The 14,461-nt window shown below is 56.7% G+C and overlaps 1 protein-coding gene across 2 annotated transcripts in view; it reads right to left on the bottom strand.

Moving 5' to 3' along the window:
- Positions 1-4,571: 4,571 nt before the first annotated feature.
- Positions 4,572-14,461, bottom strand: part of LOC144306401 (uncharacterized) — a 68,915-nt gene continuing 59,025 nt past the window's right edge. The window contains exons 4-5 of one of the 2 annotated variants that reach the window (XM_077885834.1): positions 8,449-8,559; positions 4,572-7,685 (exon numbers count right to left, since the gene is read on the bottom strand). In XM_077885834.1, coding sequence (XP_077741960.1) covers positions 7,626-7,685; positions 8,449-8,559 — 171 coding nt within the window. In that variant the 3' untranslated portion in view covers positions 4,572-7,625. Of the gene's footprint in view, positions 7,686-7,714; positions 8,560-8,652; positions 9,431-14,461 lie in introns of those variants that run through there. The other variant, XR_013373524.1, reaches the window with a different exon arrangement.

The following is a 14,461-nucleotide window of genomic DNA, read 5'->3' on the forward strand; positions in this document are numbered from 1 at the left end:
CCCCCCATAGTAGACCAACCTGAGTCATTAACAGAAAGTTCCGGAGGTTGTAGCACATGGCAGAGCTTTGGAATGGCCGTGGTACTGGAGGTCATCACGCTTGCCCCAAAACCAAATGTCCATTGCTCTCTCAAGGACAAAAACGAGGACAAAAGGACCAAGCGTGGCGTGGGATTGTCCTTCAGGAACCTCCAAGGCCAACCAGGCACAGGTTTGCTCTCAGAAAGGACTTTTTTATGGGTCAGAGCTGAAGGGGGAATGGGAGATAGTGAGCCTCCCATCATCACAAGGGATGTTCAAACAGAAGACCTTTCCAAAACCCGACTTGACCCTGTCAGGCCTGTCCCTGGTGCCTTCCAGGCCTTTCCCGGCCCCCCACACACCCCCTGGCCACCAGCATCTGCTCTCCACGCTGGAACCTCTTACCAAGTCCAGGCCTCTCGGCCTTCAAACACAGCGGCCCCTCAGCTGCAATGTCCATGAGCCCCTGTTACTGCTCAGGACTCGCCCCTGCCTTAATCGATCTGCTCAAACACCTCTCCCCTGCCAGCCGCACCTCGAGCTGGTTCGGGGACATCATAACCTCCACACTCCCGTGCAGTCAACTGTGTACTTGCCTCCTCCCGCATCTCTTCGGTGATCACCCAACAGCAGTAACCCTGCTCCCCCCACTGCCCAGCGCCCCGCCAACTCCAAGAGCACTTCTGTCAGAGTTCTGCATGACGCTGGCTTGATGGCCGGACCCCTAAGCCAAGCTTGCTGCCTTCCCGGCTTCTGGGCAGCAAGCCAGCACACCCCGGCTCTGCTCCCTGGAAGGGAGAAAGCTGGACCTGCTCTGCTGGAAGGTGTGGTCGGAGGCTCATCGGCTCATCTCGGAAGCTGAGACCCTAACAATTCTACTTTTAAAAAAATTAAAGGGATCCCTGGGTGGCGCAGCGGTTTGGCGCCTGCCTTTGGCCCAGGGCGCGATTCTGGAGACCCGGGATCGATTCCCACGTCGGCTCCCGGTGCATGGAGCCTGCTTCTCTCTGCCTGTGTCTCTGCCTCTCTTTCTCTCTCTGTGACTATCATAAATAAATAAAAATTAAAAAAAAATATTAAAAAAAAAATTAAAAAGCTCAAGGAAGAAATCATCAAGGAGCTCAATTGGGAACCTCTGAGCTCAGAAATCCTAAAAGTCAGTGATATTTTAAAAATAAGAAGACTTCCCCGATTCTCCAGGGACACACCAAGGTTCACGAGTATCCAGCCATTTGCACTTCCTCCCTCATGGAGATCAAAACACATCTACCCAGCCTCCCCCCGGACCCCGCGGCTTCAACACCGAAGCCAATCTGGCACGTGGCCGTATGGGCCAGATGGCTAGCGTTGCTTCAAGCAGGATACAGTCCCACTCCTTCCTCAGGACGGTAGTGTGGGGGCTGGCTCCTGGTGGACGGAAGCAACAGCCCCCCCTCTTCCAGGGAAATGCACAGGGACAGTTGCCCAGGCCCCCGACATAAGCCAATTCCAGCAGAATCTCTCTGATCAAGTCGGCCCGTGGAACAGCCCAGTGAGCTCTCATGGGGACACAGGGACACAACCAGGACGCTGGGCTCCATAACAGCCCCCACCCTCACACTTACGCGGAGCTGTGTTATTTGCAAATGGCTCGCACACCTCCCCTTCCAGGTAGGGGCCCCAGAACGCGGCAGGGAAGACGCCGTTGGTATCTCCCTGGTTTCCATGCAGAGGCCAAGTCCCGGAGAAGGGGAAGCGGCTTCCCCAGACGGCCTCCTGATTCCCAGCCCCAAGCTCCACCACCACGGCCGCCGTTACCATCTCTCCAGCACCGCGTGAGGGTTCCGTGAGCGTCTGTTCCACTGAGCTCAATTTAATTTTATTTCTGCAGTGAAACCAAGCGAAGATGGCTCTTGCTATTGGTGCTAACCTATTTTAGGGAGCACAAGATAAGGCAGTCAGACCGCGGGTGGGCATCCTGAACGCCCCACTTATGCCCCAGCAGAGGCTTAAGCACATCCCATGGACAGAGCCAACTGCACCCCTACAGCCACAGAACGACCCCCCTTCCCTCTGGGGTCCACACAGCTGCCAACGGGCAAGAGCAGGTTTTGAACCCGGGCACCTGCCTGCAAAGTCCCAGCCTCATCTCCCAGCGGAGACTTAACTCGTTGCCCATCCCGGCCTCCAGTCTAGTCTTTCAGGGTCCCTTTGGCCCTGGGGCTCCATCTCTCAGGTTTTCGGCATTGATCTCTTGTTGCTCACCTCCACTGAAATAGCGTGGGGTTGAACGATGGTGTATTTGTCACCTGTGCCTTAAGAGAAGGGTGTGAGTGTGAGTCACACGTGGGCTCGCCCAGGAGGACCTGGGTCTTCAACGGTCTTCTCCATCGATCCCTGGCACTGGGATCCAGAATGTCCCCGGGGCACGGTACTTGGGTCCCAGGCCTTCCTCGGTGGCCCGGCTCGGGAAGCGTGATGGGGGACTTGGCAAGGAGCAGGTGCACAAGAGTTTCTGCCAGGACAGCTCGAGCAGTACAGTCTTTGAGTCCTCAAGGGCTCTGATCTCCAAAGTCACTTGGAAGTTCACACTGCACGGCACGCGAGTGGCCCACTCGCTGCAGAGAAATAGATGGGCCGGTTCAGGCAGACGACCAACGGGTTCCAACGAGGCGACACAAGCTGCAGGCTGGCCCCCGCCCTGGGCAGCTCCCACGCGTCCCAGTCCTCCCAGCCAGGGGCAGGTGGGAACAGGCCCCGCTTGCTCTCATCACTCCACTGGGCAAGGCCCTCCTGTGCGAGGGGCTGCACGAACGCCTCGCCCTGCCTTTTCCCCCTCACGGGACACAGCAGAGGGCATTTGTCACCATGGTCTTCCAGCCCTGGGGCCGGCCCGCGTGCATCAGCCACGAGAAGCCAGGTTGCGCCCCTGTAACAACTGATCCCCCACCACCACCACCCCACACACACACACTCAGCAGCTTCTCGCCACAAATGGTCACTTGCACTATTACGTTCAAGGCAGGGCTTCCCGTCATCACTGTCCCCAGGGCAGGAGAAGCAAAGGTAGCAAATCATCCAGGGTGATACACATGTTTTTCCTTATGTTTTACTGGCCCCAAGCAAATCAGGGCCCATGCCTAACTTTAAGGGGTCAGGAGTACTGATCTACCATTTGCCCAGAGGCAAACAGCAAGTACTTGGTGGACAGCATTTCTATCACACCACGATAGTAGAAACAAAGACGATGACAAAACCTCAAAGAAGAAAAAAAAAAAAAAAAAAAACCTCAAAGAAGTTGACGTTTATTAGTATTGACCATACACCAGGCACTGGGCTAAGTGCTCTATATCCTTTATTTAGTATTTACAACAAGGTAGATGTTACCATCAGCCTGAATTCACAGGTAAAGGAATAGAGGCTCGTGAATCGAAGGGACTTGCCCAAGGTCAGCTGGTCCACGGTGGATCCAGGACTTAGCCCAGGACCCTAAGGCACTAAGACCCTGCCGTCAATGTCTCCACTACCCCCGCTTCCACATGTATTTAGGGACACTCGGAATGAGCAAAAGACAACTCTGCGGACTTCGAGCCAATAGTCAGAAACTGCTTTTTCATCTTACCCGCACCCGAGCCAGGAGCCCTGTCATATGCAGCATGTGGCCTCCGGGCCCAGGAGGAGAGCACCCGTGTTGAATGAACCAGTTCAGATTTGCCGATCATCCAATCAGCTTGCACCAGGCCCCCCAACGGGCAGGGGTGTGACTGCCGGCCCGTTGGATCCTTGTGCCTCTCTTGGGTAGACCTCACCGGCCCCATTTGGCAGCTGAGCAATCAAGGCCCACCCCTGACTAGAGCAGGACCGTGAAGCCAGCTCTGCCGGCTCTCAGGCTGGGGTTGACCAAGAAAGACCTCCCTGTGGGGAGGCTGGCCCGGGCAGTGGGGTGTGTGGCTGGAGAGAACCGTGTCAGCGAGGGAGCCCGAGGCCACATAAACGCGGGCATGCTTCTGCAGGCCGCCCCCGCCCTTCTCAGGGCCAGAGGGAGGGCCCTGGACGGGGGGGGGGGGGCCTCCGACAGATCCCAAAGCCCCCACTGGACACCCCTTCCCCTTAGCGAAAGGCAGTTGTGCCTGCTGGAGTCCTGGGAAGGCAGCATGAAGTGCCCACGGGGCAGTCCAGGGCAAAGGGGGCGTGCGGGCCTCGGAGTCCAGCGCAGACACCATCTCTACACCTGGAAGCCCACGTCGGGACTTGGGCAACGTCCCGAGCCCTGGTTTCCACAAACAGCTGGGAGGATCTCCCTGAGGGTTCCACCCTTGGCCTTGTTTCAAGAACTATTCTCTGATGAGCTCAAGCAAAGGCCCTGGGGCGAGAAGAGGTGAGTGGAGGGGGGGGCGGGGGGTGGGGGGGAAGTCAGTGAATGAAAGTCCAGGGACAGTGGAAGGCAGCCAGTGGCTTCGAGCCACCTGCGCCTGCGGGGGAGCATGGAGCCCCCCCCCCCGCCCCCCGCTAGTGCCTCGGACTCTCCCTACTGCCCACAACAGGAGAGCTCGTACTCTGCCAGGCAGGAATCGAGGGAAACGGGACGAGCCCCCAGGCCCGCAAAGGCAGGAGCGTGTGTGCGTGTGCATGTGTGTGTTGGGCGCATGAACAGCAGGTATGAGAATGTGAGTGGAGGCCAAAGAGCAGGAAAGGGCATTTCTTTCTGATTCTTTTGGTTTCTATTCCGATTGTGAGGTCAATTCACACCATGACAGATTCAGACAACACAGAAACTACAAGATGCCCGCGGGTGTCTCACCCCTCCTCTGGCACTTCTCCCCCAAACAGGCGTAAGCTCTGTTAACATCTCCATGAGGCTCCTTCCAAATGTGCTCTGCGCTTCTGCGTAGGATTTTACAAAGCAGGACTCGGTCATCATTTCTTACGGGCTGCCCACGAGAGTGATGGCAGGCACATTTACAGAGCACGTCCTGGGGCCACGTTCTGTCCCAGGTGCTGGGGGCAGCTGTGAACAAGAGGCGCGGCCCCTGCTCTGCGGGCACGTCAGCAACGCCCTGCCACTTGTTTCAACCCTCACTTACCAACACATCATGGACCATCATCCAAATCATCACCTATAAATCCCCTACACGTTTTTTTTTAAGATTTATTTATTTATTTTTATTTATGATAGACACAGAGAGAGAGAGAAAGAGGCAGAGACACAGGAGGAGGGAGAAGCAGGCCCCACACCGGGAGCTCGACGCGGGACTTGATCCCGGGACTCCAGGATTGCGCCCCGGGCCAAAGGCAGGCGCTAAACTGCTGAGCCACCCAGGGATCCACCCCCCCCACACACATGTTTTTAAACGGAAGATTTGGTTGCATTTTGTAAGTACATTCCCTTTGATTTGACCAGCCCCCTACTGATGTAAATGCCAAACTACTTTCCAAAAAGAAGCCTGGGCCGATGTACTTACCCATGGAGAGTAGGTAAGAATGTCATTTTGTAGCAGCCTTGACAGCACTGGGTTTTATTAATTTTTTTAGATTTTGCCAATCATCTAGGGGGGAAAAAAGATTTTTGTTTTGATGTTAAGGGTTCTCTATTACCAAACTCAGTCTTTCCATAGAGAGAAGCAGGAGGTGGTGAAGTTTGGAGTGGGGATGACAGGTTCCAAGCAGGATTTGGGGGAAAGGCTACCCCTCTGGGTAGCAGGCAGGAAAAGCAGCCATGGTTCCCTCTCCTTTTCCACGGAACTGAACTCTTCATAGAAAGGGCACGTCCTGACCTTGAAAATCCCCCTTTTTGGTTTCCCATTAATGGGCACATCATCTGCTAATCAGGGTTAATGGCCTCCATCCACTGCAAGGACGAGGAAAGCATAAGAGGAAGGAGAGTCAGGTTCAGGCGAGAGATTAACACCTGTTGCTCCTCAGCACAAAGTGCTGCAGCAGCTGACCTGTGGTTTCTTCGTCCTGATGCTCACAACAATCAGAGCCAGCGCCCTGGTGCTTGAGGGCAGGGCTCCAGGCTGGCACCTCCCCCCACACCCCCTGCAAGCTCTTACACCGAGACAGGCCACGTGGCTGGTGCTCAAGCAATCCCCCCAGTGGCCTGGCCCGATTCCTGACAAGTGTTAGCAACACCTAGAATTCACGAACGGTGGCTGAGCCCCTGAAACGCACCACCCGCACCACAGCTGGCACGTGGGAGCCTGTTGGGAGAGAGAGCAAATCAGAGTCGACTGGAGAACTTTGCACTGATGGAGCAGTGGGGGCCGGTCCCGTCCGGGGAGGTGTTCAGGACCGAGAGAGACTGGGGCCTCGGCGAGGGCTGGATAAACGGGGATGAGAGGAGAGAGCACAGCAGGCAGGGGAAGGACGCAGACAAGGTCCTAAGTCTTCTAGCGCTGCCAGGTGCCCTGTCGGTGATGTGCCGTCACTCCTGCCACTCAAGGAGGCCACCGTTGAATATTCACGAGCGCTGCCGGCCAGGCACTGCCGCTTGACATAGTGGGAGTCTTTACACCACAGCAATCAGCAAATACTGTGATTAGGCTGCCTTACCAACCAGCACATGACAGTTTATAAGTGTGCACGATTATTATAGGAAACCACAGAAGGGCTGAAGCAGGAGGGTGACTCGTCAGGTTTGCATTTGTGAAGGGGTCACTGCGGGGCCAGTGTGGGAGGGACAGTGTGGGGCAGGAGTCAAAGCAGAGACAGCAAGGAGGCTCCTCTGCTTGTGCAGGCGAGTGATGAGTGATGTGGAAAGGAGCCACGGGACAGCTTCTATTGAAGAAGTAGAACTGATGCCCTGGGGGCTGCTGGGGTGTGGGGAATGGGAAAGGGAAGCCTAAAAGGCCATTGGAGCTTTAAAGGATGAAAAGCCTTTCTCAACTTGGCAAACATGTAACCTCTATCTGATCTCCCAGCCACCCAAGGAAGAAGGAAGATGTGGGAATGCGTTCTAGAAAACCTGGAGGGGCTGGTCTGGGGCGGGCTGGCAAGAGAAGGGAAGCGACCCCCACCCCGTCACCTCTTTTCCTTCCTCCTCCCCCTCTTCCTCCTTCCTCCGCTATCAAAGCCCTGGAAATCTGACGCTTAAATATTCCTGTGGTCCTGCCAGCAGCACGCAGACTGCCTTAGCTCCAGTGGTCCAGCCCACCATTTGCATCTCGGCTGGAAACCCCGAGTCCCTCAGATGCAAACGCCCAAGGTTTAGGATCAGAGCCTGCCATTAAAAATACATTCCTGAAATCCTCCTCTCCCTGTGCTGTCTGCTCGGGGGCATAAACCACAGGAAAGTTCAGGAAAAGGGAATAGGCAAAGAAAGCACAGATGCAGTCACACTGACCGAGGGCCCGAGCTTGGACCTGCCCCCAGGACCCCTGAGAACCTGGGTCTCCTCTTCTGAGAAGGGGAACTGTGGCCCCCACCCCGCGGCTTATAGGCTCTTTGGGAAGATGAAGCACAGAGGAGAGAGGTGGGCCCTGCACGCAGAGCCTGACAGCAGCAGGCACCCATTCCAGGTAGTGGGTCCGCGGAGACAACGAGGATTCTAGAGAAAGATAAGCCTGCGGTCTGGCCGACTCTCCGGCAGCTGTGGGCCCCTGGACCACTTACCTAACTTCTCTGTACTACGACCTCCACCTTACGGCTATTGTCTTGGGCCAGCCGGCTTGCCTCAGTGACCGAATCTGTGAGGTGGAGCAATGCAAGGCTCATTGCAAGGTTTAGGTGACACCCAGCCTGACACAAAAGTGCTTTGAGAAGCCCTTACTACGCAAATACAAGATATTATTCAAAAGATTCTTTTATAGACTTTGGCGGGGGGAGGAAAAATCTGTAAAACCTAACAAAACACTATTCGTTACTGTTTCTCCTTTTTTTATGACTTTATTTTATTCATGACAGACAGAGAGAAAGAGAGAGAGGGAGAGAGAGAGAGGCAGAAACACAGGCAGGGGGAGAAGCAGGCTCCACGCAAGAACCCGATGCAGGACTCGATCCCGGGACTGCAGGATCGCACCCTGGGCCGAAGGCGGCGCTACACCGCTGAGCCACCCGGGCTGCCCTTTGCTGCTGTTTCTAAGCCCAGAATGCTAGCACTCGCAAGTGTGCATCCTGTGTCACCCCAAACACAAATCTGTTGCACTCCTACTATGTGCCAGGTGCTGGGCCAGCCACACAGACATGAAGGGACCCGCTTCCCGGACCACACAGGCAAGGGGACAGATGATGCCAACCAGCGGGTCAGCCAGAGGACGGAGCCAGATGCCCCAGGAGCACAGAGCAGAGTAGCTACTTTCAGGGGAGGCGGCCCAGGAACGCCCGAACCCATAACCAAGGAGAAGTCCACACTCCAGGCAGAAGGAAGGGCCGGGTGTCACATGCAGGTCCCCCCAGCTCAGGCTGCTGTGACAAACTAGCGTAGGTTGAACAGCTTTTAAACAACCAGACCTGGCTTCTCTCCATTCTGGAGGCCAGAGGTCTGACGTCACGCGTGAACGTGGTCAGTTGTGGTGAGAGCCTCCTCCAGGTTACAGACCGCCGACTTCCCTGGGTCCTCACCTGCGGAAAACAGAGCGAGGAAGCAAGCTCCTTGCAACCCCATAAAAGCTCCCGGAGCCCATCACCAGGGTGCCGCCCCCGGGGCCTACTCACCTCCTAGTCCCATCACGTAGGGGGTTAGGGCTTGAACACGTGAATTTTGGGAGTCACAAACATTCAGTCCGTAACAACGGGGAAAAGAGGAAAGCGGAATTCAGGAACAAGCGGGGCCCTGGGAAGACCCCGGGACACAATCCCCCGGGGCCGCTGGGAGCCTGGGAGGGGCTCGCCCCCAAGGTGGCCACTGGCAGCGGGCTGCTCTGTCTCCAGTTCCCGCCCCTCCCTGCCTGCTGCCCGTGGCTCCCGAGGCATCCCAAGCACGGCCTCGGCCCTGGCCACCCCCTGGCTGAGCAGGCCCGGCGCCCTCCTGACTCCGAGAGAGTCCTGCAGCCCAGCGGTCCGTGCAGGCCCCCAGCGGGCCCGACGCCGGGCGGAAGGCGGGAGGGGGCCGGGGCGTGCGAGGAGCTGCGAGGGTGTCTGGCGTCCTCCCCAGCAGCACCTGGAGCCTCGAGAGGACTCCGGGGCAGCAGCGTGGTCGCACCTGGGACACGGGCCACTCCGGCTGCCTTCCGGGAGGGGACGCGGGGGACAGCCTGGCGCCACGACGTCAGCGGGGAGAGAAGCGGGCGCTGGAAGACCTGAAGCCAGAGGCACAGAGCTGCACCCCCCCCCGGGACCACCATCCAGACCTGAAGCCTCCTGCCTCTCCCTCCCGGCGGGCCTCCCAGCGCCAGGTCCTACGCTGGCCTGGGCCCCCACTTCCCGCCCAGAGCGGCCCGCGTGGACGCGGACAGCCCGATGGTGGGGCGAGGACCTGAGGCACAGCGCCAGCCGGGAGCCCCCCCACCCCCCGGGCGCCCCCACGAAGGACGAGGCCCACCTGCGCACCCGTGCCCCTGGGCCCTCTCCAGCGCCCAGCAGCCTCCTGGCCCCGCGGCTTCTTTCTTCCCGTAAAAGTCCTGCCTTTCTTTTTATCTTTTAACAAGGTTGCAGCAGGACTGGGGGAGGCAGCCTGAGGCCTCGGGCTACATCTGCCCTTCATTTAAAACCACCCGGACTCCTGCAAGGCCGGAAAACAAGTCTCCGAGCCTCTTTTTATGGGCTTTGTTAGATCCAAGTCCACAGTCCTTCCCGCCAGCAGACTGCGGGCCTGCAGCCCGGCTGCCCCCGAAGCCACCGTCCTGCGACCTGACCTGCCGCGCGCACCGCCAGGGCCCCCGCGCGCCAACCCGCCTTACAAGGGCCTTTTAAGAAAACCCGGAAGCTTTTTCTCTCCTCCTGGAAGCTTCAGGACTCCTCCTCCGCCCCCCAAGCCCTCCATCAGCCAGGTCCTCTCAATTCTCCTGCGATGTGCGGTTCCGGATTAGAAAATGTGTTTTTATTTTCCACTAAAAATACATGGAGGGGGGAGTTTATTGTCGTTCCTAATTACACCGAGTGATGTGACAAAGAGCATCTGGACAAAGGCAAGGCACGTTTAAAGGGGGATCTCGGTCACTGACAGCAGAATGAAGGGAAGAAGTAAGCCAGCGCCTCCAGCTCCGTGGTGCTTAGAGGGATCCGTGCCCCCCCCAGCCATCGCCCCCCCCCCCCGGGGGGCCTCTGCTGCTGCTCACTTACCAGGCTGCGCCTCACCCCAAGGCCAGGCCCACCCGCTGGGGAGGCGGCGCTAAAACCAGCTCGGGGACAGCCAGGGGGGCTCAGCGGTTTAGCGCCACCTTCAGCTCAGGGCCTGATCCCTGAGACCCGAGATAGAGTCCCACGTCAGGCTCCCTGCGTGGGGCCTGCTTCTCCCTCTGCCTGTGTCTCTGCCTCTCTCTCGCTCTCTGTGTGTGTGTATCTCATGAATAAATAAATAAAATCTTTAAAAAATAAAAAAATAAAAAATAAAACCAGCTTGGGCTGCCCCGGCTTCCTCCTTGTACTCCCCCTGACTCTGTTCCGGAAGCAGGCGGCCTGGAGAGCGAAGGCGCACTTTGATTTGGAAAGGAGGAAAAAAGAAGGCCGTTTGCAGGTGTGGAGACGAAATCGTCCAGGCAATGGGGGGGAAGCGCCTCTGGGCAGCCACGGGTGCAGGTGCGCCTCCACACGCGGCCAGGCGGCAGGAGGAGGAGTCTGTGGGCGCAGCGAGGGGTGCACCTTGCTGGAGCCCAGAAGCCAGTGGAGTGTTACTAATTCATCCCCGTGCCAGGGTCACGGAGGGGCTGTGGCTGTGAGGTTCCTTGTTATGAAAGTTAGCCACAGTTAATGGGTTTTCTTAGACCCTGTGTATATTTTATTGGGGCCAGGATGGGGAGGGAGTGGGCATTCATTATGCACGTGTGGCTGAAAGTTGCCCAGACGCTCATTCATCTAGGCAACCCCTCAGCCTGCATTTATTATTAATAATAATAGCTACCATTTAGTGCCTTCCCTTGCAGCCCAGGTGCTGCATGAAAGCACTTTACCTTTGGTATCTGATTCAGGCCTCACAGCTTCCCCGTAAGACAGACATCATGGTCCCCATTTTACTGATAATAAAGCAGACTCAAGAAAGGACGGTGACTCACCCCAAAGCCCACGGCCCACAAGAGCAGAGATTCAAAGCCAGACCTGTCTGACTCCAAAGTCCAGGCGCTTAGCTGCTCAGATCTCCAGCCTCCCTCTGCGGGTCTCTAGCCAGGCCTCAGGCTGGGTGCTAGAATAAATGTTTGATGAACGAAATGTCTCTGGAATGACAAATTACAGGTCCACCCTGAATGTACAAGCACTAAAAGCTGGATTTTGCCTTCACGCTTTGCCGTAAGACTACTACTTCCAGAGAGGACAGCGAAGGGCAGCAGGGAGCTTGTGGCTTCTCCTTCGGAACCCTGCCACTGGCATGTGACGGCCGCCCTTCACCGCCTCCTAGGGATTAGGGACCCCGTGACCCTGAGCCACAGCCATCCAGCCAGCACACACTGAGGCCAGCGGAGCTCCGTCGACCCCCAGCCAACCTGGCACCGGCTGCGACAGGTGCGTGAGCCCAGCCAAGACCCCACAGTCCCGACTGCAGAATCGTGAGCTTAGTGAATTCTGCTGCTTCAGGCACCAGGTTTGGGGTGGCTCGTTACCCAGGCAAAGCTGACTGACATGTTGCTCATCTGCTTCCCTAGAGCAGAGAAGCCACAGGAAATGTGGCACAACCCGGCACAACCCTGGTGCCCCTGGACCCGCTGGGGTCCAGGCTGCTAAACCAAGGATGTTTCTGGACAACTAGTTTTGCCCATAGCCTGTTGTTTGTTTCTCTGTTTCCTCTTCCCCTATTGGATCTAATGTTAAAGAAGGAAAATGTGGCAGACTGGAAGGCAGAGAACAGAGGCCAAGGGCTCCCAGCAGAGCCAGTGAGGAGAGCACACCCGAACACTCATGTCACAGTCTGTGTGGCGCTTGTTTTCATCTGTGAGACATCAGCTCTTTGTAGCAACCACGTAGCAGAGAAGATGCTGTGTGGGGGAGCTTTGGGACCATGGGGAGGAGGAGAAGCAAGGCCAGAGGCCCCAAGCACCCTGGTGCAAGTATCCCGGAGCTGCTGTAACAAATTACCACAAAATTGGTGGCTTAAAATATAAATGTATGCTGTTACGCTTCTGAGTCCAAACATCCAAAGTCAAGGTGTCTATAGGATTGGTTCTTTCTGGAGCTTCTAGAGAAGACCCCTTCCATGCATCTTCCTAGCTTCTGGAGCTCCCGGCCGTCCTTGGAGTCTTTGGCTGTAACTGTACCATCTGTCTCTGTCCTCTCACGGCGTTCTTCCCTGGGTCTCTGTGGGTCCTCCGTTGGTCTTAGGCACCACTGACTGGGGTTGGCACTCACCCTAAATCCAGAATGGCCTTATCTTAAGATCCTTAACTAATTATATCTGCAAAGGTCCTATTTCCAAACAAGGTCACATCCTGAGTTTCTGGGTGGACATGAATTGTGGGGTGGGGGCGAGGGGACGCTGTTCCACCCACAACCTGCTCCTCGGGTCCTGGAGCAGTGGCCTGTAGGGTCACGGTCAGAGGAGCACCGCCCTTCTGGGCCAGCCCCATCCACTCTCGGGGTATGCTCCAGGCTTGTCCTTGACCAACACAAGCCTGAGACACTGGGACACAGTCCCATCCCAGGCTTGTGCTCATTTTGTTTCAGAGGGTAGAATCCAAGCCATGTGCCTCTGCCCCAGCCACAGAAACAGCAGAAATGGGGCTTACATCTTAGCTCTCTCATTTATAGGGAAAATGGAAAGCAAGATGAAAGCTGAAAACAGGGCTTTGGGTCCCTAAATCCAAAAACTGCCTAGTAGGCCAGCTGGAGACGCCACAGGATAAACCTGCCTGGTCTCTAGGAAAGAAATACCCTAAAGCATGCATGGTAAGGAGAGGCCCAGAGCCTGGCCCAGAGCCACGCTGCCAGGCTTCCGTCCTCCCACTCAGCCCCTATCATGTGTGCACCAGCTGGGTGCTGGGACACTGTTCCTGCCTTCCTGGAACCGAAGGCCCAGCAGCAGAAGCACAGAGCTGGTGGCGGGTGGCCCAGGAGGGAGACAGGCTTGTCATGGAGACAGCGCCTGAGCGGGTGTGCACCGGCAAGTCCTGGCAGAAGGAACCGCTTGTGCGCAGCTCGGGAGGGCAGGCGAGCTCGGGGCTCCAGAATGGCAGGTCCTTGCAGCGGAGGGTGTGAGCATGCATGGGCAGGGCAGGAGGCCAGGGCACGGGGAGCGGCGGGGGGTTGGGATGGGAGCAGTTTGGCACACGTACTATCCCAGAGTGGACACCAGTGATATAGTAGCCAGGACCCACGCACGAGCTCTTCAGCTCTGCCCCTGGGGTCCTGGGAGGATGTGGACGCAGAGAGAGGCTGTAAGGACATTGCACTAAGTGGCGTGGCCCGCACCAGAGGAGCCAGGAGACTAATTCCTTGGTGCAAACCCGACCTTGAGAAAGAACTCTTCAGAAAACAGAAGCACCAACATTATGGTTTCTCAAGTGCTTCCCACTGGGCTCGGGCGCCTCGAAACCCAGCACTGTGAGCGCCCACTCGCAGGACGGAAGGCAGAGAGGAGGGGGAGAGAAGTTGCTGGAAACGTGATCGGAGGTAGTCTTGCCTCCGATGCTGCGTGTTCTTATCTCATCTTTCGACACTCCAGTTGGGCCATCACCAGACTTTTTGGTGCCTGAGACAAACCTCAAAAATCTTGAATTCTGGACTCGACCCACACACGAAATCCAACAGGCTTGCTCTGCTCGCCTTCACTGTGACCTCTGCTCCTGGGCTTATGTTCCAAGGCCTGAGGCCTGCTGTCTGAGGAGGCTCTAAGACTAGCTGGGAAGGAAGACTGCACCCACCCTAAGAAGGTAGCAGCTCCTGGAGGGGGAAAAAGAACTTGAAGAAAAATCTGGAAGCCTTCTGCCCCACGCTTCAAGTTCTTTTTAACATTACACTTGCTTGAGATTACTAATGCCAGGCCCCAGCTGCCCCATCCCCATAGTTTGAAACAGTTTGCTCCCCCCTGGCATCATTCCCTACAAACTCCAGGACTCAGTTCAGCTCCAGAGCTTGAGAACAAGCCCTCGTGGCGCCTGGGGGGCTCAGTGGTTGAGCATCTGCCTTCGGCTCGGGTCGTGATCCCAGGGTCCTGGGATCAAGTTAGCACTGGGCTCCCCACGGGGAGCTGCTTCTCCCTCTGCCTGTGTTTCTGCCTCTTTCTCTGTGTCTCTTGTGAATAAATAAATAAAACCTTAAAAAAAAAAAAAAAAAAAAAAAAACAATCCCTGAACTAGTGCTGTGCAAGTCAGCCACTCACCAGGCCTGAAATGCAGGGCTTGGGGGCCTCCTGGGTAGAGAGGGGCCCACGTGGAGGCGG

The sequence above is a fragment of the Canis aureus genome, chromosome 3, assembly GCF_053574225.1.
Source record: "Canis aureus isolate CA01 chromosome 3, VMU_Caureus_v.1.0, whole genome shotgun sequence".
Classification (NCBI taxonomy): domain Eukaryota; kingdom Metazoa; phylum Chordata; class Mammalia; order Carnivora; family Canidae; genus Canis; species Canis aureus.